We start from the raw sequence: 26,664 nt of genomic DNA, 5'->3' as shown, positions 1-26,664 counted from the left end.
ATTTGTTGAGGATGCGGTCCAATGTTTGGTTTGTGTTGCAGGTTGTACAGATAGGGCGAGTTCACCCCAGAGCAACGTGCTCTATGGGTACACGACCTCATGAAGTCGTCAATCCATAGTTGAATCGATGCGGAATTGACACCTAGAAAGGGTTCCAGGCCTAGTGGCATACTTGCAGAGCCTTCATTAGCCAGTTTATCAGTTAGCTCGTTCCCTGTAATACCACAATGTCCAGGCACCAAAATAAGACTAACTTTGTTGTGTTTTGCAGCAATGTACAGTTTTGTCTTACATTCACCGACTAACTTCGAAGAGCAACGTGGGTTAGCAAGGGCTTTCAGTGCTTGACTGTCACTACAAATTCCAAAACTGTTGCCCCGCCACTTTTTCTCAATTAGCCAGTATGCCACATTCAAGATGGCATAGACTTTCGTAAGGAATACCGTGGCCATCTGTTCTGTGGCATAGGAGTACTTAGTATCTTCGTCTAACTACCATCCATATCCGCTACCATCACTGGTTTTGGATCCGTCGGTGTAGAAAGTGTGCTAATATCCCATTAATAGGTTCTCTGGACTTAACCATTGATCTCTGTCTGGGATCAAAACATCATACTTTCTACCGAAGCTAACGAAAGGCACCCGATTTTCCACTGGCATCGAGAACAGTGTGTCCCGCTCCGACAACTGGTGGTATATCTGACAGTGGCCAGTGCTTTCTTCATTTCCCCGGACTCCGTTTAACTTGAGCCTTCACGTCGCCTTCATCGTTTCCTTTCGAATTTGAAGATCTAGAGGTTTCAAGTTCAGAATGGCATTAAGAGCACCACCAGATGCCAGATGTAGTACTCATAGCATGCTCATGTGATACCCAAGCACACACTTCTCTGTAGCCTGTTTAAGGGTTTTACTCTGGAATTAACCAGTGTAGCCTTCCACCATACTACAGAGGCATATGTAATATTTAGTCTAATCAGGGTGATGTACAACCAGTGTACTATCGCCAGTCTTAGACCCCATGTCTTGCCAAAAGTTCTCATACACCACCAGAAAACTTTTAGTGTTCGAGAGACCTTCTGCTCGATGTGCTTCTTCTAGGTAAGCTTACTATCTAGGATTACTCCTAAGTATTTAACCTCAGAAGACAGTTTCAGTGTTACACCTTTCAATGTGGGTAGTAATACGTCTTCCATATTGCGTTCCCTAGTGAAAAGCATTAAGGTACTTTTTATAGGATTCACCGAAAGACCATGCAATTCGCTCAATCTTATTTAGAGCTACCTGCATTTTATTACAAATAGCTTCAAGTGATCGTCCTGAGATTAATACGCACACATCGTCTGCGTAGGCTTGGAGTTGTTTACTTTAATATTAAAATAAATAACAAAACGACTTTCTTTCTCTTGATGTCGCGTATAGTCGACATTAAACAAAAAATGTCATCATTTCATGACGAGTATACTGATCTTGTTGTTGTAGCAGCATAAATATTCCCCATACATATGTATATGGGGAAGGCTGCTGAAGTGACAGTCATGACGAGTACACGCGACATAAACACTGGCAAAAGCATAGTTAAGCCAACTCTGAAAAACTGATTGCTTGATTCGCGCACTTCATTCCGCTGAGATACTAAAATCGTAGTGAACGCTTTTTTAAAGCCACCCAATAAAAACAAGAATGAATTTCATATACCTTTTTATTACTCTTGATCCCTTCATGAACATATGTATATGTATACGTAAATACATACATACATATATAACTACTATTTATTTTTTTATTTTCATTTTTCATTGCATGATTTCTCATTTTCATATTTATAGTTCTACAATTTTTGAATCCTGCTGCCGCATTATTGAATTTCTGCGTGTGTTCTTGTGAAATGTTGTGTTTATAAGCGAATTTTGTTAATTTTTTTTTTCTTTTTTTGTAATATTTTTTATGCATTCCTTCTGAGAAACGCTTGGTCATTTTTAGTTAATTATTATTATATTATTTTTTGTTATAATATAGCAAAAACATTGTGCAAAACACGCCGTCGCCAGTGTGGGAAGGCAACGGGTGTTCCGGATTCTGTGCCATAACTCTCCCATCTCCCATCGCGCATATTTACTTATTTTACTAAATATTGAATTAATACAACGTGGCGTTGAGTAAATTTATATGAAAGCACATTGCATCTTAACGCTGCTGGCATAATTTAGATAAGTTGAATTTGCATAAATATTCGTCTTTTTTCAAACTACTTTATTAAAATTGTTTACCCATTCAAATACGTGATGTACTATAATTTTCCTTACCGAACTTCCAATATAATACAATGCAGAATTCGCAAAAATTAAAGCAGAGCGTGGACACGCGCAAACTTTTGTTTATTATAATTTTTTTTTTTCAATTTGTGGAATTATAGTTTTTTATTTGAAACTATGATCGCTACTTTACTTTCAATTTTTTTTTTAAGTTTTCTTTGATGTTTTTTTTTTGTGAAAAAATTCAGTAATTTTTTTTATATGCTTTTGGTTTAGTATTATTTTTTTGCCATTTTTATTAAAATTTTATATAAAAAAATTAGATTCATATATTTAATTTTGAATTTTTTTCTTTTTGATTAGTAAATTCAGTGGAAAAAGTATTGTTATACTCTGAATTTCTGCTTGCTGTGTTTTCAACTTTTCCTTTCTCAAAAATGTACCATAAGAAAAAGATTTCGAATTTAGAAAGCAAATGAAGCAAGGTAAAAAGTTGTATACATATATATACATAAATTAAAAAATTTAATTGTTTTAAGATGCTGCGCAGTAAAAAAAAAATTGTATTTTGAAAAAAAAAAAAAATTGTATTTTGAAAAAAAAAAAAAATGTATTTTGAAAAAAAAAAAAAAATTATTATATGTTTTTGGTATTTAATTTCAATTGTTTTAAGTTGTTGACTCAGTAAAAAAAATTATATTTTTTTGGTATTTAATTTCCATTGTTTTAAGTTGTTGACTCAGTAAAAAAAAAATTATTTTTTTGGTATTTAATTTCAATTGTTTTAAGAGACAACTACGTAAGAAGAAAAAACAAAAAACATTATATTTTTTTGGTATTTAATTACAATTGTTTTACGTAGTTCACTGTACAGTAAGAAAAATTTAAAACGAATTCATTTCATCATTCGAGGTCGTCAGATGACGAATGCAATAGGAGCATGCGGTGTTTTTTTTTTGTTTTTGAACCAACTACATTTCATTAACAATAAGAGAAAGTTAAATAATAAAAATCTGCTCAAAACCGTTTAATTTTACATATATTTTCATTCGATTTGAGTATCAGCTGATCCCATTCAAATCGAAAAAAATTATTTTGACACAGGTCATAGGTCATAAAAACCGAAGTTTTTAACACAAGCTTTACTTTCCATATGTGAAGGTAGTTAGTTATGCGGCATCTTTTTTAAAGCGTTTCACAATTAGTTCTAATAAAAATATGTTACTTTAAAAAAGCGAAAGGCAATTATTTCCAGTTTTCATGCAAAACTAAGGAAATCGTTTTTTGTTTTTTTCTTTTACTGGCTGAGCTAATTAATCACCAGAAACCCTTAAATAAAAACTATTAAAATCATACATACCCATCCTTTTATGCTTGTATGCATGTATGTATGTCTATGCAACCAAAGATGCTTTTCAAAGTATTTTTAGCATCGCTTTAATTGAATTGAATTTTCAGAGACATCACCACGCCAGCACTTTTAGTTGCCATTAAGTGTAAAAAAGGTCATTCAAAACTACATAGTAGATACATATTTACAATATCGTATTTTATAAAAATAATAACGAAAATTGAATGAATTTAAAACAGAAAATTTTAATACAAATTTAAAAATGTTAGTAATTGAGCAAATTTCCAAAAGGCACAAATGGAATAATCAGCACAGCAAACTCATCAGCAAAATGCATTTTTCGAAATTTTGCACCAGGCAAAATCATGCTTTTGCTGTCCAAATAAGAACTCCATTATACAAAACAAAATAAAAAAATACTAATCATATAACTGTTGCGCAGAAGATGATTCATCGCAGCGAACCAAGAGCTGAAAGAAGAGCACAAGAACTGAAATTATCTGAAATTTAAAGCAATAAAAACGCAATGAAACACATTTGCTGGAAAACTTATTGCTCAGCATCCTTTTCGAATACACAATTTTCATTGCACAAAATATAAGTAAGGAAACAAGGAGAATATACCCTTCCTGTAGCAACCAAAAGTGACGTTCGTACATTATATTCATTTTTCACAAATATGTATATATTGTATACTATGTATTTTTTTTTTGTATTTTTTTCATTTAAATTTTCTTCATATTCTGTATGGTTTAAAATTATATTTTATATCATTAGTTTTTCTTTTTTTGTATTACAATTAATTATTATGGTTTTCATGTAAAATAAATAATTATTTTTTTCTCTAAATAGAAATATTAAATCATTTGTTATTTGCTTCGCCATTCCTATTCTTGCCTCAATGCATTTCAACGCTTCTAATCCCTCCATCACCACTTCACTCTTATCTCGATTCGGGCTCTTAACCCGCCTTCTTTTTCTTTTCAGCATTTCCTCTCTCCCGCACTTTCTTGCTTGCATCATTCATTGGAAAATTGCAAATTCTTTTTAAAAGCATACGCATTACGTTAAAATATAGTAGCATTGCTCGCTTTATGAGTTAACAGCACTTGCTTGCGGCAATTGACCGCCCATTGCACTGCCGCCGCCACCACCGCGAATGGAAATATTGCCCTGTCCGGCGCGAATGGGTTTGGCGATTTGTGCCTGTGGACCACGTCGTCCCAGATGTTTTTGTCGCACTGCTTCTTTGATGCGATCCACTTCGTATTGATAGCGTTTACGGTCACGCATCGCACCTTCTTTCGCCTCCTTGAGCGCTGACTCCAGTGCCTTAACACGCTCCATAGTGGTGCGTAGTCGCTTCTCTAACTTCGGCAGTTCACAGCGCAGATCGGCATTGTCACGCACCAATTGCTTATGCACCTTTGTCAGCTGATCGAGATTGTTTTCGAGGAAAGAGATTTTCTGTTTTTGTGCTAAAGAGCAGCCATCCTCTTCGTTGTCTTCGTTGATCACGGTCTTCTTGATGCGCGCCTGTATGGATGTGATTTAGTTTTTTTTTTTTTGTATGTCATTTAAGTGAGTTCCTTTCTCATTAACACTTACCTGTAAATCTTGCACGAAGAGTTTCCTGAGGTTATGAAGCGTCTGCAGTTCCTTTGCTACGGTATCTTCGAGACCCTTTAAGTCCTTGCGTGCCTGTTCGCGTCTCTCGTTGGTTAAAATGATGTCCTGTAGCTTATTGGATTTATCGGCTTCCTCTTGCTTCAATTTCTCATAGTCAGCTGTCATCTGCTGGTGTGCCAAGATCAATTTTTGGTATACATCCTTCATCTCGCTCATCTCATGCTGCTTGGCCAGTATCTCATCACGCAATTCGGACACTTGTCTGGTGTGCGCTTCACGCAGCTCATCCATTTGCGAATCAAACATGGAACGTAGCTCCTCCGCTTTTTGTTTCTCTTCAGCGTTCACAGCGGACACATGCTCGGCTGCCTTCAGTTTGGCGCATTCCTCACGCAGCGAATCAATTTGTTCTTCAAGTGTACGCTTCTTGTTTTCAGCCTCTCGCATTGATTCTTGCAGCGACTTCATGCGTGCCTCATGTTGTGAGATCAATAGACGGTATTCACCCAGGTCTTTTTCGTACTCGGACAATTTCTTATTCGAGTCCACCTGCTGCGTTTCCATGTTGACACAACGCTGGGCCATATTCTTCGCCTCTGTCTTCATTTTACTAATGTATAGGCGCGCCATGGTGAAGTCTTCCTCTACCTTAGTCGCATCGCCCGCACCGGTAACACTGTTCATCTTCATATCGACGCCAGAGTCACTTGTGGCCAATGCCTGTCCAACTTCGGCTAGATCACGCAAAAGATTGGTCAACATCTCATTGATGCGTTTCTTCTGATGCGATGACATATCCTTCAGTTGCTGCAGCTCTGATGTAGTCGTATTGAGTAGTGTCTGCTTTTGTTGCAATTCCTCGTTCAGGGCATCGATATCCTTGTTTTTGGTGTCAATTTCCTGCGACTTCTGGTCATAGTTAACAGCCAACTCCTCGAGTGCTTGTAGAACTTCTTTCACTTCTTCCTTGGCCGATTCGTTTTCCTGTTGAATGCGTGCCATTTCCGACTGCAGTGCCTCGTATTCCCGGCGTGCATTCGCAATGAGTTCTTCCTGCTCTAAAATCTGATCCTTCAGATTCTCCACATACTGGCTCTGCTGATTAATTTCTTCATCTTTCTCATCCAACTGCTGGTAGAGGCGTTCACGTTCAGCTTCCAGACGTGTACGCTCATCGCTGCTGATTGAGCCCACCATAAGACCGGCAGCTGGAGTGGCAGGTACTGGACCAGCAGCGGGCGCAGGAGTCTCAACTTCCAAATTGGGTGTACTCGCCTCCATGACGTCATCTACGTTGACCTGCTCTTCGGCATTAACCGTTTCACCGGCGCGCCAGCGAGCCAACTCCAATTCCAGCTTCTCAATCTTACCCTTGAGGCGTGCATTTTTTTCCTTCTCCTTCTCATATCGTCGTTTCCATTCTTCAGCAGTAAGTTCCTCGTTGACACATACCACATTCTTCACGGTCTTGGCGCGTCGACCGAACTCTAATGTCGATTTGGTTTCAGCCTCATTAAAACTAGCTGGCGAACAACAAATCACAATTGTGGTGCGTGCATTACCACCCAAAGACTCTTGCAAGATACGCGTCAACTTCGAATCACGATACGGTATGTGCGTCTTATTACCGTCCGCCAGTGCGGAAATCACATTACCCAAGGCGGACAATGACTTGTTGATGTTTTTGGCTTCATCGAGTACAGTACCTTCGGCACCAGTTTTTGATACTTTCTCCGAACCAGCCAAATCCACAAGATACAATTTGCCGGATAGCTTCTTTTGATTCTCCAAGTTCTCTTGTTTTACATTAATTAAAAATACTGAATGCGAACGTGAAGAATGTTCATTCATGTCTGCAAACCAAAAGAAATTGCATAGAGAAATAAACTGAAAATCTTGGACTCATAAAAACAACGCTAAACTAGACTTACTTGTCACAGCAATGTGCCGATTCGATTTTCCCTCCTCAATCACCTCGAATACATCTTCAGGTGACGACACAAAACGTTCTGTAGCGCCTTTAACGTACGGCACACGATTCTTGTCCTCGTGCACGCTCAGATTAACTTTCGAGACATCAAGCAAATCACGAATCTTATCCATATAAATTTCATAGTATGAGACCTTAATGTGAAACTCGAGGTTCATCTCCATTGTGTAGATGTGATTGAAGATATCGTTGACTATACGCGGTATGATACCTTGCTTGACAGGATCACCGATAACACCCTCCATGGTGTGTGTCTTACCGGAAGATGTCTGACCGTAGGCAAAAATCGTACCGTTGTAACCGGCCAGAACATCTGTGACAATAGACTTTGCGGCTTCATTGTACACTTTCTCTTGGGATGCATTTGGCTTGAAGACTTTGTCGAACAAATATACTTTGCCCTATAAAAAAGAATCAAAGAATTAGAAATCATTTAATTTTGAATGAAGATGTATCTAATTTAAATATTCCATAATTGATATGTAATACAAGGAATTTAATACAAATATTTCATAGAGCTAAGTTGTCAGTGTCAAATCAACTTCAGCTAACATCGGTCGTCCACTACTTGGAGGGTGAAACTAATTTTAAAAAATCATGCCCGAAACTTTTCTCTTAAAATATTGAAGCAGAATTAAATAAAATAATGATCCAATATGGCCAAAACTGTAAAATTTACTCATTTGCATTGTTAGTGGTAATGCTAATGTAGCGAAGCATTGCCATCTGAAAAAAAAACTGTTGTCCGTCCATCAATCTATTATAAAATTTCACCGTTCCCACGTCAGCCGGTCCTGCAAAACCAGTATGAGCCGGATTTCTTCAAGCAGGTGCAAAGATGAATACAAAACACGGCGGCAGTATTCTATGCCCTCTTTGCAGAAAAAAATCCGTTTCGACCCAAACATTTTATTGATAGTACATATAATTTCTTGTACTAATTATCACGAATTATCCGCATTTGGTACTCAAGTACCCAAAAACATAGAAAAAAGTGGAGAAGCAAAGCGACATTCAATTTTGAGGAGGAACAGCTAATTCTTGAAGCGAAATAAATAAATAAGCAAGAAGTAAAGATAATTTTTGTCCACGATGTCGGGAACACAAATTCTTGATTTTTGCAAATTTTCTTTAGTAAATTCCCCAAAGATGTTAAAAAGCAGTCAATCAGCTGTTCATGAAACTTGCCGTTTTTCGCAAATTTTGACTTCGATTTTAGAAATATGTATTTCTCTTTGAGAGAGAAGAGGTTTTTATTCTACAGCAAGTCGCAGAGGGGTAATTATTCCATGATAAACTAATAGAACGGGTTTACTCTGAAATCAATTTTTCTACGTTGGTACATATATCTGTCAATTCTTTATTTGCCAATTTTAGTGAAAGATAGTGAGTGCATAACTGGTTTCTTTGTATATGGAAGAAAAAGCCTACCACCATAAACAAAAAAATCAACGGTATTTTGTAGTCGCTAAAGACTTGCACTTTGTTATAATAAAGCTCTGAAAATTCTGGTTAAGAAGGTGAATGTTTTGATGAAATTTTGTACTGAGTTTGAAACTTTGCGGTGCAGCATGAACTGCATTTATTATATTTATTATACAAAATTAAGTGTTGTGTTTATAGTTTTGCAACAGGGTGCATATGAGAAAAATTTATAGAGGCATGATGTAATCGTGCTTAGGACAAGTCGTCCCCTTAGTATAACAATAGCCTATGTGCTCATAGGCTATTATTTTTTTATTGAATTTTTGGATTCTCCATCGTCGATTTTATATGTGGTCAAAATTTTATCAAATTCTAGTTCCACAAAGTGGGTCAAAACGTCAGTCAAAAAATAATAAATATTTACAGACATAACGAGATTTGAGTGTGAGCTACTTTCGACAAAAAGTTTGAAATTCATTTTCTCAAAGCATCAAAAAATTTATAGGCTATTTTAATACTAAGGGGACGAAGTATGACATGCATCCCAGCGAATCGACCCATGGTTGTAAATATATTCGTATTTTTCGCATTTCTTCAACGCTAACAATCTCAACCGCTCTGATGTTTTTAATCGGTATTTTCCAGTTGGGTAATTACTCAAATTATTTTACCACATACTATATATTTTCGTTTAACTGCCAATTGCTACACCAACATGGCTCAGCAATAGACAATCTGTTTTATATTTATCAACAGTTTTCTGTTGATCTTCTAGTTACGGATATGTGTGTGCAATCAAACATCCTGACAGATGTGCAGCTACAAAAATAAACGCAAAAGTTCCATCAAATTCCGATGTGCACATGCCACGGTGGGTTGTTTGGCACAATGTCGTTGTTGTTGTTGTTTTTTTCTTTGCAAACGAATGCATCCTGCTGACCTACTTTTCAGTGAATACCAAGCCCTCACATACAAGTAAGTGGAATAATAAAATGGGTTGAACGACGGGCGTATATAAATTTGAGTAATAGCTTGGTTACATTTGTGTTGCTTTTAAAGTCATTGAGGGTTTTTCAAATCCATAAAGCTTTAACGCATGAACAGAATATTGTTTTCATTTGTTTTAGTAAACGTTCGCATTTCATTTTACTATCTTCTATTCGATATGCCATCAATCACATAATCATTTTCTTGTTGCTGTATTACGAATATTTACTTATGCGCTAACGACTTGGTACCTGACTACTTCGTACCAAAGAGACCGCCGTGAAAGGGGAACCTTAAATTTGGGGCAAATACATTAGTTAGGCTAACCGGCAGTTGATTGGCAACGAGTACGAGTAGAACTTGAAACGCACTCACATATTGGCCGCTTGCCAAGGAAAATTTCACAACAGATTACCGGCGATGAGAAAAAACTAAACATATAATGATATTATATATATACTATATATTTATGTAAAAATAAATAACAAAACGTTGTACAAATTAATTGCGATGATGTTAGAAAAAATCAATATTTACCCCTTAAACGGGAATATGGACTAAAAAGCACAATAGCCAATATCAAATTATTATACATGTGGTGATGTGAAAAAGTAACATATTATGCAGCAGATAGAAAGTCAAAATAAAAAATGATAGTGCATGAGAAAATGCGATGATAACAAAAGCAACTACCAAAGTCTCCCGCTGATAAATGCAGCATTTGCACGATTTGAGAGAAAGTGTGGAGCTTTCAGAACATCAACAACATTATACGAGTATTTAAAACTTAAAACAAATTAGCTTAAGTTCAATTAAGTTGGTAGTAATTGAATAGGTCGTTACGCCGCCCTGTGTTGGTCATCAATGTTTGACTCATCTACGTATACCGAGAGCATTTATGTGATTGAAATGTACACACAAAAAATCGGCTGTATTGTGCTCTCATAACTTAGATCATAAATATAAAAAAAGCCGAGTCATGTTCTCACAGATTCAAGCGATCGCAAGCGAAGAAGTAATAGTAAGCAAGTATCCAGGAGATTTTTTAGGAATTGTGTGATAATTTCACACACACATGCACATATAATTAAAGCAAGTGTAACGATAACTTTGCTATGCTGTGCAGTTCTTATTACTCATTATAATTCGGGCGGAACCGAATATTATAAACACTGCGTCGAAAAAAACGCCCGCTACGAAATGTTGATATATTTTGAACCAGTAGACCGTTTCTTATAAACTACAGCATCTTATTCTATACATTAATTTTAAAAAGTAATTTCGAAAGTCGTTGAAATCAAATAAAAAGCTTGACCCTATTTAATCTACTAACCCTAAAATTTTATGAAGATAGAAACGAGTGGAAACAACTTTACTTCACACTTCACCATTCAACAACCACTCAACGTTTTAGGAGAGTTTCATAAATAATGCAAATGAATGCAAGAAAGAAAAATTAAGAACCAAATTCCAAAAATAAAAATAAGACGAAAAACTAGACAAATGTATGAGCAATGGTAGGAAATATTTTTCAGCTGAAGTAAAACAATGACTCAAAAATTCAATGACAGCAAGGAAAGAAAAGTACGCGGTTGTGAAAATGTGCTTGAGACTTTCCACTAGTTTGTTGTTGCTATTATTTTAATATACATTTTCAATTGTTGTTGTAAAGTGCGAGAAATTTACGCTCATCAGAGCAATATGCAAAAAGCTGTTCTTTTTGCGCAATTTGCAATGTCTGAATCGTTATAGTCATGAATTAATTTTTAAGAATTTTTTTTTCTATTATTTAGTGTATGTATGTACATATGTATGTTGTATGTACAATCCAGTAATAATATTTTGATTAGAAAAAAATGTAGATTATATTGAAATAAGCAGACATATATACAACGACGAAATGCACGCGTTTTAAAGTGCAAACATTTGTTTATTCTGAAGCTTATAGCCGATAGATTTCGTCTGAGCTGCACACACCCATTTATGGAAATTAATTTTAATATATTCATACTACTTGCCCTAACCACTACTAATGCGTTGCAAAATTTAAAATGCAACACTTTGTACAAAAACATCAAATTTTCCACAAAATTAAAAAATTTTTCTTTTAATTTCATTAAAACTTTCTCTTTTTTGGTATGTAAAATTTGTGCGCTTGTTTTTTTGGTATGAAAATGCGTACAATTCAAGTGAGTGCAAAATACCGTTATTTTTTGACATTTTTTATTCGCTGAAGTGTCACGCCTTTTCTTCCATACAAAGTACATGACTGAATTTTTTTATATGAAAGAAAACGAAAATAAAAATAAATTGCTAAATAACAACAAACAGCCTTTTCTATGAAATCAGAATAAAGGTAAAAGGGTGTAGGAAAAGTTGCTTTGAGAACAAGTAAAGAAATGGTTGGAGTCCTGTCGGCTCGTTGACAAGCGGAACAGGTAGAAGGTATTCGTACATATTTTTATGCCAATGTTATGCTGTGAATCACTTCTCTCTAACATCGGACAATAAGTCCCGTTAACTTTTTTAATGTTTCTTTTTGCCATGTTTCACTCGAAATGCATATTATTAAGTTGGCCAACGAAATAGCACAGTTCTATTTCAATCATTAGCTAAGATAATTACAGCACATTTTTTCGGTAAATTCTTATAGATATATTTATAGGTATATACATATAAGTTATTGTATAAATATATGTATATCTGCCGTTCGGAGTCGATTTAAAACTGTAGGTATCTCCATTTATGGAAAAATTTCAAGACGTACACCATAAATTGAAGGAGGAGCTCGACCAAACCGCGTTTTTTCATGGCAGAAATACAATCGGAGGTTTGCCATTACTTGCTGAAGGGCGACCGCTATTAGAAAAATATTTTTTTTTTTCATTTTGGTGTTTCACGGGTTCATTTCAGCAGGACAAGGAGATTGTTAAGAAAAGTAAGCGTAACCCTTTTAAGTCCTTTCAATAACGCTGAAAATAAATGAGAAATATAGCCCGAATATATTAAACATACTTGTGCGATGGAGATTTAATGAAAATAAACTGTATAGGCGCGTCAGCAGAAAAAAACTGCTACTGTCGAAAAGAGATAACAAGGCATGTTTGTTTTTCGTGAATGCCCATAGAAGCAAAGACGTAAAATTTTGAAAAAAAAATAAAAAAATTAATCAATCATCCTGATCGGGAAGACTTTTGTTCACGGAAAAACCAAGAGTACAATCCCTGGTACAAAAAAAAATCGTAAAACACGGTGAGGGTAACTTGAAAGTTTAGGTATCATTTTCTTGGAATGGAGTTGGAGCAATAATGAGAATAAATTCCAGTTCTGGAACGGCGAGCATAAGGCCCCGACCTTAATCGCATAGAACATCTATGGAACGATATTAAGGTTAAAGTTGGGCAAAAAATAAAAATTAGAAATGCCAATGAACTATGGCAAGGATTACATGAAACTTGAAACTCTATGTCTTTGGAGAGATGTCAAAAGTTAATAGAAAATATACCTTCCAGGTGTGAAGCAGTTTTAAAAAAAATGGATGCTTAACAAAATACTAATCAGATAAAAAATTAATAAACAATTTTAGCCAATTTGAAATAACTATATTAATTTGTGATTTTCTTACAGGAGATTAAAGCGCGCTATTTCAGTGTCCAGTGCAGAATATGATAAAAACCGATTTTTCTAGCTCCTTTTCAGTGTCGATATTGAATTATTATTATTATTTTTTGATACTACTGAAATAAAAGAACGGATTTGTACAAAATTTACTGCTATTGTTGTAGGGAAGTGTGATATTTCTCTGTCCATAGTTGTATGCATATTGAGTATGGCGTGGTGAATTCTCGATAAGAGTTTAACTTTTTTCTAATAGTGGTCGGCCCTCGGCAGGCAATGGCAAGCTTCCGAGTGTATTTCTGCCATGAAAATGTTCCTCATAAAAACCCATTTACCGTTCGGAGTCGGCTTTAAACTGTAGGTACCTCCATTTACGAAGCAATATCAAGGCGTACACCACAAGTAGAAGGAGAAGCTCGTCCAAACACCTAACAGAAGTATACGCGCCAATTATTTGTTTATTCTTTTTTAAGAATTTAACTTACTACAATAGCCTACTACAATAAATAATTATAAATATTTTTACAGATTGGTTAAAATGCATTAAAAGCGATACCCATTAACCAGTGGAGAAATAAAAAATTATCAGGCCCTTTAAATTTCAACTTTTATTTGAATACACAAAAAAAAGTATTTGTGACTGTAAATTCATTCTTTGCTTACAAGCCATTTGAAGTATACGAGTATGTTTCAGTGCTGTTTTTTTACAAAGGAAAGAACCAAGTATCGCGCATTGTGTAAAATTCTTTATTTTGCAAGTTTTATTAGCAACAAAAATGCATAAAAACAAAATGTTGAAAGTGTTAAAAGGATTCTGCTCCTTCATTTCCAACTATGCATCGATGGGTTTCAGAGTTCAAATGTGACCGCCCAAACATGGCAAAGGAACTACGTAGTGGGAATCCAAGAATTGCAGAACGGCTGATGCCATAGGCATCTCAAGTGAACGAGTTAATATTTTAAATGAAGAATTAAAATTAAAACAATTCAGCAAATAGCTGTTGAACAGTATTTTACAGAGCTTCCGGAAAATCATTACAGTGTTGGTAAAAAATTATTGGAAGAACATTAGTATAAGTGTATTTAAGTTGAAAAAGATTATATCCGATAAAAAACTAACTTCATTAAAAAATTAACTATTTTAATTTTCGCTTTCTTACTTTTCAACCAAACTTTAATATTTAAACCCAAAATTTAGAATAGTAAGAAGTTGGTCCTTAAAAATAAAGTAAAATAATAAAAAATTCAAAAATACATTGCACATCATATCCCCGTTTATTTAGAGCGCAATTAAGCTCTTTAAGAACAAAATGTAAACATCAAAACCAACACGTTTTTCACTTTTATGAGTTTGCTAAGGAGGAAACAACTTGCACTTAAGCCGCCGGCGTTTGACATAAAATTGATGTCAAGTTTTTATGTTGTTAAGAAAACTCCCAAGAAAACACAAAAGACCAGGAGAGAAAAGACGTGAATAATAAGAAGAAAAGCGAAAGAAGCAGCACGACACACAGAGAGTTCGAATAAAGCGTCAAGTAATCTATTTTTAAAATCATTCATGAAACATTACATACGCATGAACAGCAGAATGCTCGCTTCTGCTCATGAGGCAGAAGCAGCGGAAGAAAATCCGCAAAAAGTATCACAGCAAAAGATGTTAACTTTTCTGTTGGCAAAGTGTGAATGATAAATAAAAATATTCCGTCTTTTATGTTCGACAAAAAAAATTTAACAAATGCTGCAGATAAAAACGCTATGCAGTAAAGATGTTAAGGTTTACTTAGAAAAATGTTCGAAAAAATTGAGAAAAATAATACAATGAAGACTGTAGGTAGTCAGTTAGTCCGTCAGCGTCGAGTGCACTCCAGTCAGTCGGTAATGGACGTTGGAGTTTAATTGCCATTTTCGTAATTGGCAATCGCTTCTTGGTGGTAGATGCATATGAAAGTTTACTATGTAGGTTTATTAGCGAATTGTCTAGCTGTATTTATTCGTATGTAGATGTATGTATGTATGTATAGTTGCCTGCTCAGACGGTTTAGTTTGCCAAACCCACAATCGTACAACTGTACATCTAGAAATCAAACAAACATACTTGTATGAATAAAAATCCACGAAACCGTTGTTATTCGTGCAGCGAGACGCAAAAGAAAGAAATATGTGGCGCTGTGCGCCAACATGAAAGGCGTTGGATCGGTCAGACCGCATTTGACGCAACACATATTTTTCAGCGCATGGAAAAGGCGAAACATTGGAGCCAGCAAATGAGAAGAAAGCATGAAAATGTTTAGTATTATGAAAATTTGATATACCTATTTATTATTGATAGATAGCTAACTAAACAAAAATTATTTGGACAAAGTACACAAGGTGAAAATAAGGGTTATATTATATATACTCAATTTGTGTTACAGCAAATAAAAACTCCAACAACTTTTGCAATAACATATGTAGGCATTACTTGAATTGCACATATTGAATACCAAAGCAGGCAACAGGAGCATTTCGGCTTGAGCTTTTACACTATTACATGAAGAAATATTTTCACCACACCCTATCGCATTGTTGGCAGCTTTTCTCACTAAGGTTGCGGTTACAGGAAGTGGTAACAACATTCGGTAATAAAATTTGCCAACTAGTAAAATATTTTATTTATCACGGTGACCTAACTGTAGGTCTTCGGAACGGCCCTAGTTCGACCACATCTAACGAAAAGGATAAGGGGTATTAGATGAGTAGCTATTAAGGGGTATGGAAACAGCGACTTGAGTTTGATGACTTTCCAAAATCAACCGAACATAAACATGTTAGAATTAGTTAAGAGCATTTCGAACTTCTCGTCGATATGGCAGATATGGGATTAAAGATATGATCTATAATGGAAGAGATAGTTCGAACATACAGGATTTCTAATTGGTATTTCCAAATTCGAAACCTTCTTAAATTTTCCTGTTTAAAAAGATTTAAAACTTTTAAGCAATGCTGCTTAAGTGATAATTCATTCTTCTTCTTTCATAGCGTTACAACGCGGGCTACGTGAAAAAAGCTTTCTTCAAAATGCTCCTCCAAAGCGGTCTATCTTGAGTTGTTGCTTCGTATGTAGTTACGTATTCCCAACTTCTTAAGATCGTGTTCCATTGCGTCTATCCAACGGTGCCTCGGTCTGCCTTTGGTTGTTGTTGTTGTTGTAGCAGCATAAACATTCCCCATACTTACATACGGTGAATGCTGCTGGAGTGACAGTCCTTGGCCGGATATAAATCCGGGTCGTTTCGGTAACGTAGAACCGACTATCGTGGAAACGTCTGTCTTTGGTCTTCACGCCCATTAGCTTGCCTGTCAAGGCTTTCTTCAGGGTACAGTCAGCAGGTATACGGATCACGTGGCCTAGCCATCTTATGCGCTGCTCTTTAATAAAACGTACAGCTGTCTCCGATCTCTGAGTTAGATCGTAGCTTTAGATAAAAGTGGGGACTTGAGCAGCATGATCATTCCCATGAACATTATACATGTACGGGGAATGCTTCTTGACCGGATATAAATCCGGGTCGTTCCGGTAGCGTAGAACCGACTGCCGTGGGAGCGTGGGCGTAATACGCTTTGTTGGCGGCGTTGATGAAATCCCTGAGTGCGGAAGTTGAATCACCGCTACATACGAGCATAACTCCTCGGTACTGCACTGTTTCAAAAGTATAAGTGATAATCCCTGGTTGGATATAAATCCGGGTAACTTCTGTAAACGTTTCCCGTTATTTTGTAACGAAAACCTAAATTTCATCCATAATTTTTACCTGCATGCATTAAAAATGAGAGATAATAAACACTTTCGAGCTTTTTCTCTTTCAATGAAAAAAGGAGAATTACCAACAAAAGTGTTAATACATACATATGTTCATATGCAAATAAAATATGCTTGAGTACGTACGTACTAGTATTTTTCGCATTTCAATTTAACGCTTCTGGAGTCGAGGAAACATACAAATATAGGTATTGCAGCAAAAGTGCCTGTGAGGGCTAAATAAATTATTAAACTTCTTGTGCTTCATTCGCACCGAAATACTTGCCTTGTGCACAGCCCTGTCGATAGCTACTCTGTAATTGGCAAACATATTCACGGATGAACACATATACTTGCTTACATATGTACATGTTCATTTAGTATAATATTGTTAGTATGAATCTTTCACATTGCTACATTCCTACTCCTACAGTGGAGAACATTGCCGCCTGTGTTGGACAGTTAATACTGCCCCCATGCCATTCCATGCTGCTCAGCGGCGCACATATGAAAATGCCGCGTGCAGTCTTCGCCTTCATTGCCTTCGTCGCTCCTAAATGATGTATGGACATGACTCACGCGCGCCATAGACACCGTTCATGCTGCTGGTAAGTTGGCACGATACTTGGTATGAGGCTGAATTGGTTGTGTTAGCGCTGACGCTGGCGACGAATCACAACGTCGTCGTAGACGACAGCGATGGCAACGGCATCGGGGCATCGGTGACTATAAGCGGTGTATGACTCGTTTAGATACGCGCAATTCTTTCTTCCTTCCTACGTCTTTGCCCGCATTAGTCCACTTTTCTTTCGGCTTTTCTCTTTTTAGCGTTGTGTTCTCATTCGCTTACACTTAGTGTATCTTTTAATCTTTTTTTTTTTGTTTTTTTCGAGTACTTAAATTGTCTTTATATTCCCTGTAGAGCTTATGCGCGGTCGACGCACATCAGCGTCGTCGGCTGTAACCACAGTGGAAAACATGGGGAAATAAAATTTTCCAGCCGGAATTTCGGCCGTTTTAGCCTATAGTACTTGCTGTAAATTAATATGGAATCGTTGTCTTTTGTTTTGTTTTCTATATTTCCCAATTTTGTTTTCTTTATATTCGTCTCCAGATTTTTAGACTTGAATTGAATGATTGATTAGAAGGAGAATGCTGAGAGAAATATGTTCGATTGAAAGTAATTGCTAAGCCGGTTTTTAATTAGTATTAAAACAAAATGTAAACAAAAAATAGAATACAATAATATGTTTTTGTTTAAAAATTAAAACCCTGTTGTTTTAATATTAAAACCAATAAATTTAACGAACCGTTGAATATTTGAATATACATATGCAAGTACATATGTATGTATGTTAGGATTTTTAACAGTTTTTTCATATACAGGTAAACTCCTATAACTCGAATTACCATAATCCAATGACTTATGGGGATTTCGAGGTACAGAATATTTGGTTTTTTTTTTTAAGAAACTGCAAACACAAGTAAAAGGTATAATGCATTAAAATAATCCGAAATCAGTGACTGCAAACCCAATTTCCTTTTGAATTTTTCATTAAAAAAGATATTCTTATTTTTTTAAAGCCTTATAAGGACCGTCGGTGATACTGTCATTCGTTTGCAAATCACCCCATTTTTTGTCTTAATGAAAAAAGGTAATCTTGTTGTTGTTGCAGCTTACTAAACCCTGTCAAACCGTCGTAGTTAGCCGTCCTCTTCGTCTAAATCATCTAACGATATACCCAGGTAACGTGCTGTTTCGGCAGGTTGGGTCCAGAGGGAGATTTGTGTTGTGTGAGTAGGTTTGATATGGCATGTGAAAAGTCGGTTAGTGTGCGGTGCAATATAACGCAGTTAATAGAAAAACAATAGCGAAATGAACTACCAGTTTTTGTTATTAAAATGTGGCTGACCCTCGTTGTGCAAAAATCATTGAAGAATATCAGCACATGAGTACTTTGTACATTACCACGGGACTAAGTATCGCTTTTTATAAATAGGTCAATTTCCTATCTGAGAAACATTGCTGAACGAGAATGACGTCAAGAAAATACTGGATTGTAAAAAATGCTTTAAGACCGGGCACTGCTTGGCCAAATAAATTGAAATTGTTTGATCTTTGCAAGAGAAATTGGTTGATAGCTTAATAAAGTTCTTAAAAAACTCGTTAACGTCCTGAAATTTATTACAAACTTATTTTATCATTTATTAAGATGGAGCCTTTGTGCGACACCCTATTTACAATCGATTGAGTTCTCTGCAAAACAAAAAATGGTTTAGCTTTTATATCTGCTGAGGGACTGCCTGCTCAAGATTAAGGGGAAAAAACCCCGTATCTAAAACCAACTTAATTTTCACTATTAACCTTGTATGCTCTTACATTTTATTTATATATATATATATAATTGGCGCGTATACCCTTTTTGGGAGTTTGGCCGAGCTCATCGTCCTATTTGAAGCGTGCGTCTTGTAGTTGTTCCACAAATGGAGGGGCCACAGTTTCAAGCGGACTCCGAACAGCAGATACTTTTAATGGTAGAAATATACTCGGAGGTGTGCCATTCCCTGCCGAGGGCGAAAAAACTTGGTCTTAATCGTGGTGTTTCACCGAGATTCGAACCTACGTTCTCTCTGTATTCCGAATGGTCGTCACGCACAAACCCATGCGGCGGCCGCGGTAGGAATAAATATGTGAAACAAATTATATTATTTAAACCAGCTATTTAGTTTTCAATCTATTTAAAAAAAAAGTCTACCAAGCAAAGATTGAAGTTATTATTTCTGTTCAGCGTCATGCAATGTAAAATTTCATAAGCAACCAATAAAATCACAATCAAATATAAGGAATCAAACAAATCATCATTGTTATGAAATTGCACATTGTGGGGTGGCAACTCCCAATAATAACCCAACCTTCCGATGTCTCCTGCTTTTTGTTGTACATCTTATTTCTGTTAGGAATAGTATGGGGTAAAAATGACGTCATCATCCAATCAGCTAAGGTGCGTTGGGGGAGTGGTGCATATGCGTAAGTATTTTGCAAACAAAAGTCGTAAAACTACAGTTTGTAACGAACAGCTTTGTTACATTTTAAATTTTTGGAAATAAAAAATAAACATACCGCAATGGAAATGCAATTTTCTTCAGTGCTGTTAGGAAATTTCACGACGAATTTGGAGCCGGCCCTTTCCTCGCTGTCGTTGAGCGGACGAAAACGACAGACTACTTTGATACTGTCCTCCGCTGGAATCTCTCGTTCCGCAGACATTTTGATGGCTACAGCGGTACTGATGAGACCGTTAAACTATTTAAGAATTAAGAATTTTATCGATAGGGTGCAGCAAATTCGATTGCACTGCAATTACACTTCCAATTAGCACCGCTCCACTGCAGTTTTCTTTCTTATTTCTACGCTATCCCTATAGTGAAAACGATCCTTTGGTTGAACAATTATTGGCTATTTTTCCACTCCTGCTTCCTATTTCCAGTTTTTAATTATTTTCTTTTTCCAACTTCCCTATTGCTGCTTTTGCTTTAACGACTGTGACGACGACTCCGACTTCAACGACGACCTTTTCTGCTGGGCAGAGACGCAGGCACATGCAATTCACACGTCAATCACACAACGGAATGGACGCGTTACGATTTCCATACAAAAAAATGCAATTTAAGTTAGCAAGGAATAACCTTCATTCAACGCTCTGAAGGTTTTATGGAAAATTTTTCAAATTTTTTATTGTTAAAAAATATAAAAATTTTCACTTTGCTCGTTGAACCGAACCGAAACGAACCGAACAGCAGCAAACGAGACGACAAATACACATCTCCTAGAGTATTGGAAAGGTGACAGCATTTGACAGCACACCAGAGTGGACAGATGTGGGATTAACTCAAGGCGATATAATTAAAGGCAATTTAATGATATCCACATATGTTTGCCTAAAATATTACTTTATATTTATTTATTCTAAATAAATAATCTGCGCACAAACTATAAAATCTGCTTAAAAGCTATTAAAACGCCGCTGCTTGAATAATCCACTTTTGTTCACTGTGAATATGGCAACGCTGATATCGTTTGCGGTTTTGCGTAAACCTTTCCACTCTGCATTTAAATACAGCAGTCGTCTCTTTTTTTTCTTAACGGTCAATATAAAATCAGCTGTCATAACACAGTTGCCAGACAATTAAATGTAGTGAACCAAAATATACTAACTTTAATTATTTTATCTTTACTTTCACAAAGTTTCCCGAATTTCAAATTCGCATTGCTTATAAATTTATATTTCGTTGTGAAGATTTTGTATAATGCTCACAAATCGAAATCTAAGGCAAATTCATAAAATATGTATTTGTTGCAGAAACAGAATTATTTATAAGTATATATTGTTTTACAATTTAATCTTTCGAATGCAAAATTTCAATGGGAATGTAAACACAGAAATAAGGAAAAAACAAAGCTGTAAGGCACTTTCACATTCCAACCAGAAAATAACAAGAAACAAACAAATCAGCTGCTTTACAGAATTCATCTTGTGTGGGTTCGCCTTGTCGGAATTCGCATACCAGTAATTTTAGCGCAGATTCACCTTGTGCCTCAAGGATCAGAGAACTTAAATGCAGGAATTTACGTTCTCTGCAAGAATGAAAGATAATGCAATTAACACGTGGCACTTCGTTTTCATTAGTATTACCAAGAGAATCGCGGAATTTTCACAAGCCTGTAAGTTATTTGCCTTATGCCTTCTTTCCAACACAAAACAAAGGAATAAAACAAACAAAAGTAGGAGATTGCATGTTTGTGAAAATTCAGTGAATGGCTTAGTAATATTGTGATTTGTGAGATTACAACTAAGTAAAATAATGCAAACGAAATGCCGTGTTTCAAATTGTTAAAGCACAACTGAATATAAGGCCTCCAAAGGCAGTTTGCTGCGTGTTTATGCGGAAGGCGCCGTGTATAGAAAGTAATCGTGTGTGCGTATAATTTCTTGCGTTTGGTTGTTTCCACTGCTTTTGCCTAGTCCTCTTTTTCATAAACAAGTAATTCCCCTTCCTATTTTTTTTTTACTGTTGGACTCTTACGACACGGCGAGTTTGAAAGGTGCAATCTTCTTCTCTGTCATTCTTGGTAACTTGGGCCCAATGTGGATTTATTAAATAAATAAATTCGTCTTGCTTGGACGCCACTTTCAGTATTCAATTCGCCTTGGGAAGAAGTACTCAAAAATTCTGGCAACACCACACTAATCATAAATTGACATTGTAAAAATCCCTCGCTTTGAAAATTTCGTGCCGGTGCGTAATTTTATAAACACGCTTTAATTGTTTAAAAATTTGCTGTACAGACATAAATTAAGACATCATAATATTTGTACCAAGTGCAAGGCTCCATGAGTTTCCAATTACCAGCAACAACCACAGCCGCGAGCACAAGTTTCTCGTTTGGTCTGGGAGCGCCATCCGCGGGTAGTGCAGCTACTGCAAAACCAGGATCTTTTTCATTTGGCGCCACTGGTGGCGGAGACGCAGGTGCAGTAAAGCCAATAACATTTGGAGCTCCAGCTGCGACTACGGCTCCAATGGCTGCTCCCGCTGCTGTGGGATTTGGTAGCGGATTTCTTGGTACCACCACTTCGAGTGCCGCGACCGCAGCTCTCCCAAGCGCAGCTGCTGTCACATCTGCAGGTTTTTCGTTTGGGACACCAACCGCAAACTCCGCTGCTGTTGCACCAACTGCCATTGCTCCTACAACTACTTCGGGAGGTTTTGGATTTGGTGCGCCAGCCGTTACAACCACTACTACCACGACCGGCTTTAATTTCGGCACTACAGCAACTGCAGCATCAATAGCAGGTGCGAGTACAACCTCGGTACCAACAACCGCAGCGCCAGCATTCCAATTGGCAACTGCTAAGACCACTTCTGCATCTCTACCGGCCCTTGGTGCAATAAGTACGTCAACTGCTCCCGCCACGGGCGGTTTTGCAAATCTTAGTACGGCAACAAAGACGACGGATTCAGCGGCTGTGGCAAATGCTTCACAACTATCATATAATCAGTTGGAAGAACATATTAATAAATGGACTTTAGAGTTAGAGGAGCAAGAAAAAGTGTTTGCTGACCAGGCTACGCAAATAAATGCATGGGATAAAATTCTTATAGGCAACAACCATAAAATACTCGAGTTAAATGACGCTGTGCAAAAAGTTAAGTCGGATCAGCAAACATTGGAACAGGAGCTGGAATTCATAGCAACTCAACACAAGGAACTAGAGGAAAGTATTGTACCGCTGCAAAAAGAATTCCTGAAATTGCCGCAAGTTGATGTGGAGCGCAGTCAGACATATCTTTTGGTGGAAAACTTGGACACACAGCTAAAGCAAATGTCAGAGGATCTTAAAGAAATCATCGACAGTCTGAATGAGGCCAATAAGGGTCAAGACAGTACGGATCCTATTATACAAATTGGCAAAATATTGAACGCGCATATGAGCTCACTACAATGGATCGAGTCATCTGCAACAAATATTTCTAATAAACTTGATGACATTACAAAGATGCACGAATCATTTAAGCGCGAGTCGGAACGTTCTTTCCGATCAGCTTATTACAATTAAATAATGATGTGTGATGGAAAATTATAATTTCTTTTTTAATATACATGTTTGTTAAAATACACTTTTTTACAAACTTTAATTTCATTTCCCATGACCTTTTTTTTTAAATTATATTAGTAATATTTATAATGTTTAAGCCGCAAAAAATTCACTTCTTTCCGAGTGCTGCCCAAAGCTAAATATCCGCTGTTGGGAGAAAATTCGACAACGCGGGTTTCACCAATTTTGATTTTCTCTGACGGGAAATTGGAGAAAACTGTTGCGCTTGGGAAATGTGCCAACTTTACGGCAGAAGGTACTTCAGCTGAACTCATGGCCAAAATTTCGGCAGTGTTGTTGAATTTTACATCAGAAATGCTAGTTCGCAAGTTCAGGAACGTCTTTGTTGGCTGCGGCGTAGCTGATGTTTGCACTTTTTGGAAGTCGTAAACGTTAACCACACCTTCCATACTACCAGTTGCGAGGAGGCGTTGATCTACTGATAGATCCATTGCACTGCCATTCAAGCATCCATCATCAATAAAACTATGCGCCAAACGCTGCATTGGTAAAGAAAAAATGTTAATCTTAGAAGACAGCGAGCTGCATATGATGCTTTTGGAGTCTGCAGTAAAGCATATGGACGCTACATCCTCCTCCTGTTTGAATGAGTGTATAAGCTCTTGAGAGGCGGCATCAAATAGATGCAAGTTGCCGAAACGACCAGCGACGGCCATGTAGCGTCCACATGAAGACACTCTGAAGTTGCGCATTATAGTGATATCATTTGGCAGGTTATAGCTCGTTTCCTGCGCCGTCAGCAGATCGTAAACGAAGTATTTCCGTCTTGAGGAACCAAAAATAGCCTGCAAAAAATAGGGGAAAAATTGTATAGTAAATAAGTTTACACTTTTTTTAGAAATATCCGAACCTTTGTACCACATGGTTTCAAACGAGCACACATGATGGGGAATTTTTTAAAGCGGATGCTATGCAATTTTTCATTCTGGTAACCGTCAATGCTATAAATAGTGGCTATGCCCTTCAGTCCAGCTACAAGAGTTGCTGTGCTTTTAGGTATAAATTGTATGCTAGTTATAGCTCCTTCTGCATAAGTGGCACGGTTTAAATCTTTCAATCCTTTGAATTTTAAATGAGTTGGCAACAAAGTACTTCTATCTGGCTTTGCTACAAAACCTACAGTTTGTAGAAGTGCTTCTTCTCCAGAATCACCAAATTCTTTCTTGTGATCTAGTGACGCCCAATTAGGTTGGGCTACTGTGCGCACATATCGTGATGTGAGATACTCCGTGTAAGATTTGTCCTTTCGCAAATGGTCTTGTGGTCCAGAGAACCGCGTTCGCCGTTTTACATCGCCTATAGTAATATCTGTATCATCTGCGTCCGTCCAGGCGGGCTTACGCTTCTTTGTCTCATTGCGGTCGTCGTTCTCGCCACCGCTCACCTCTTCTTTGATCTGTTTTAGGTTTTTGGCTTCACCTACGGCAGCCGCAAAATTTTTTAACAAATTCTTCTTATCACCAAATATAACTTTTTCCATGGGTATCTCCTGAATATCATTGTTGCTTTTATGTTCCTTGTTTTTCACAGCAACTGCAGCTGATGCCCTATCATCCCTTTTGCCACTAGCTTTCAATTTTTCCTGCATCAAATTTTCATACTCTTCAGCACATTCGAGCAGATCCTTAATGCTTTCGTTTTCACTGTCACTCATTTTATTTGTATTCCTATACTTTTAAAAGCAAATATAATTATAATAATGCGTCGATATTATTTGCAAAACTTGTACGGCAATACATTTGTTTTGTATTTTTGACAGTTGGAATTTTTTACACACACGTGTGTAGATCTTGTGGATTTCAAATTACAGTGATGTCGATTATATTGGTACATACAATTAGGGAAAGTACTGCCATTGCTCTTTTTCTATTCTTTTTTTCGTGCCCGCCAGTCGATATTTGTGTTTGGGAAAAAATTTATTAAAAGCAAAATTTTTATTTGAAGAAATTAGTAAGGCCGCTAGGCCGACTACGACGTTCAGAATGCAAAAATTGGCCAATATCAAACCGTTACTCCGCTTTCAGCGAATTTGAAGGAATCACCTGACTTGCTCACGCAACTGGGGTTATAACGACGGTCCGTTTACGATAAAGGTCGGCAAAACCTCAAATCGTGTGGGTAATATAAGAAAAGATCAACGAAGGCGCTGCTCAGAAGAGCGTACGAATACCTATGATATGAGCGGGCACAAATCTGTTGCCAAAACCCCCATGACGTAGCAGGCAAAGTTACTCCCACAAAGAATCTCTCAGATGGCCGAACCTTGCATTCTATTTATTATCCTCGTAGCCGACGACATGGGCAAAACTAATGTAAATTAGATGCTCCAATTGCGTGGTCGTAGCCCGGCGCGTCAAATGTGTTTAAGCACTAAGTTCCAGAGCGGTGAGATAATTCGCTCTGCCCGATTTCGAATTTTTTTCTAATTAAAACTATTTTCAAAACTTATGGCAATGAATTCTGCAAACCTTTTTAAATCTATCAATGACCTATCATTTATATAATAATATGATCTCACATCTTCGACTTTCGTTAATGCTGCTATTCAGTATAAACTTGTCATTTAAATTAATGTTAAGTCCATTAGGTACTTTTTAAAAGAACTTTGTACATATTTTAAACTCATAACCATTCATACACCGTGCAAAGAAAAATACGTTGGCAACGCTGGAAAATAGCACTTAGTGATTACTGTTCATCAAACTTTATGGTGCTCACACTCACCAATGCAGTAGTCCCTTTCCGCTGCCCGTAGGATACACAAAATTGAGCAAAACTTATCCCATAGAAAACAACTGCATTTTTTTAGTTACATATTTACTCAATAAATCAGTTTGTGTGTGCTTGTTTTTGTTTGTACCGACACAATGCATATACACTTTTACACATATCCGCGTTATCAGTTATAACTTTTCATTGTATAATATGCCAAAGTCAAAAACCAACAAATGCAAA

General features: G+C 36.7%; 3 protein-coding genes across 3 annotated transcripts; 1 reads left to right on the top strand and 2 right to left on the bottom strand.

Moving 5' to 3' along the window:
- Nucleotides 1-3,827: 3,827 nt before the first annotated feature.
- On the bottom strand, nt 3,828-20,851 carry LOC129243738 (kinesin heavy chain). Its single transcript, XM_054880995.1, has 4 exons — nt 20,151-20,851; nt 7,163-7,622; nt 5,211-7,084; nt 3,828-5,138 (listed from the first exon to the last, which is right to left on the bottom strand). The coding sequence occupies exons 1-4, from the start codon at nt 20,295-20,297 to the stop codon at nt 4,695-4,697; spliced, it is 2,925 nt and encodes a 974-aa protein (XP_054736970.1). The 5' UTR covers nt 20,298-20,851; the 3' UTR covers nt 3,828-4,694.
- Nucleotides 20,852-22,281: 1,430 nt separating this feature from the next.
- LOC129245023 (nuclear pore glycoprotein p62) lies at nt 22,282-23,728 on the top strand. The gene has a single exon (XM_054882972.1). It carries the CDS (start codon nt 22,423-22,425, stop codon nt 23,647-23,649), a length of 1,227 nt encoding a protein of 408 aa, XP_054738947.1. The 5' UTR covers nt 22,282-22,422; the 3' UTR covers nt 23,650-23,728.
- LOC129245022 (U3 small nucleolar RNA-associated protein 18 homolog) lies at nt 23,693-25,488 on the bottom strand. The gene is made up of 2 exons (XM_054882971.1): nt 24,560-25,488; nt 23,693-24,494 (listed from the first exon to the last, which is right to left on the bottom strand). Exons 1-2 carry the CDS (start codon nt 25,361-25,363, stop codon nt 23,763-23,765), a joined length of 1,536 nt encoding a protein of 511 aa, XP_054738946.1. The 5' UTR covers nt 25,364-25,488; the 3' UTR covers nt 23,693-23,762.
- Nucleotides 25,489-26,664: the final 1,176 nt, after the last annotated feature.

This window comes from Anastrepha obliqua, chromosome 4, assembly GCF_027943255.1.
Source record: "Anastrepha obliqua isolate idAnaObli1 chromosome 4, idAnaObli1_1.0, whole genome shotgun sequence".
NCBI classification, from domain to species: domain Eukaryota; kingdom Metazoa; phylum Arthropoda; class Insecta; order Diptera; family Tephritidae; genus Anastrepha; species Anastrepha obliqua.
The sequence above is the reverse complement of the archived record's forward strand: the minus strand, read 5'-3'. Positions and strand labels throughout refer to the sequence as shown.

Excerpts from the sequence above, each read along its gene's own strand:
- LOC129245023 (XM_054882972.1), top strand. The coding sequence starts at position 22,423 with ATGAGTTTCCAATTACCAGCAACAACCACAGCCGCGAGCACAAGTTTC.
- LOC129243738 (XM_054880995.1), bottom strand. The coding sequence starts at position 20,297 with ATGTCTGCGGAACGAGAGATTCCAGCGGAGGACAGTATCAAAGTAGTC. Across the intron at positions 7,085-7,162 it reads TCGGCACATTGCTGTGACAA|ACATGAATGAACATTCTTCA; the intron begins GTAAGTCTAGTT and ends TTTGGTTTGCAG. Across the intron at positions 5,139-5,210 it reads TCTTCGTGCAAGATTTACAG|GCGCGCATCAAGAAGACCGT; the intron begins GTAAGTGTTAAT and ends ACATCCATACAG.
- LOC129245022 (XM_054882971.1), bottom strand. The coding sequence starts at position 25,363 with ATGAGTGACAGTGAAAACGAAAGCATTAAGGATCTGCTCGAATGTGCT. Across the intron at positions 24,495-24,559 it reads TGAAACCATGTGGTACAAAG|GCTATTTTTGGTTCCTCAAG; the intron begins GTTCGGATATTT and ends TATTTTTTGCAG.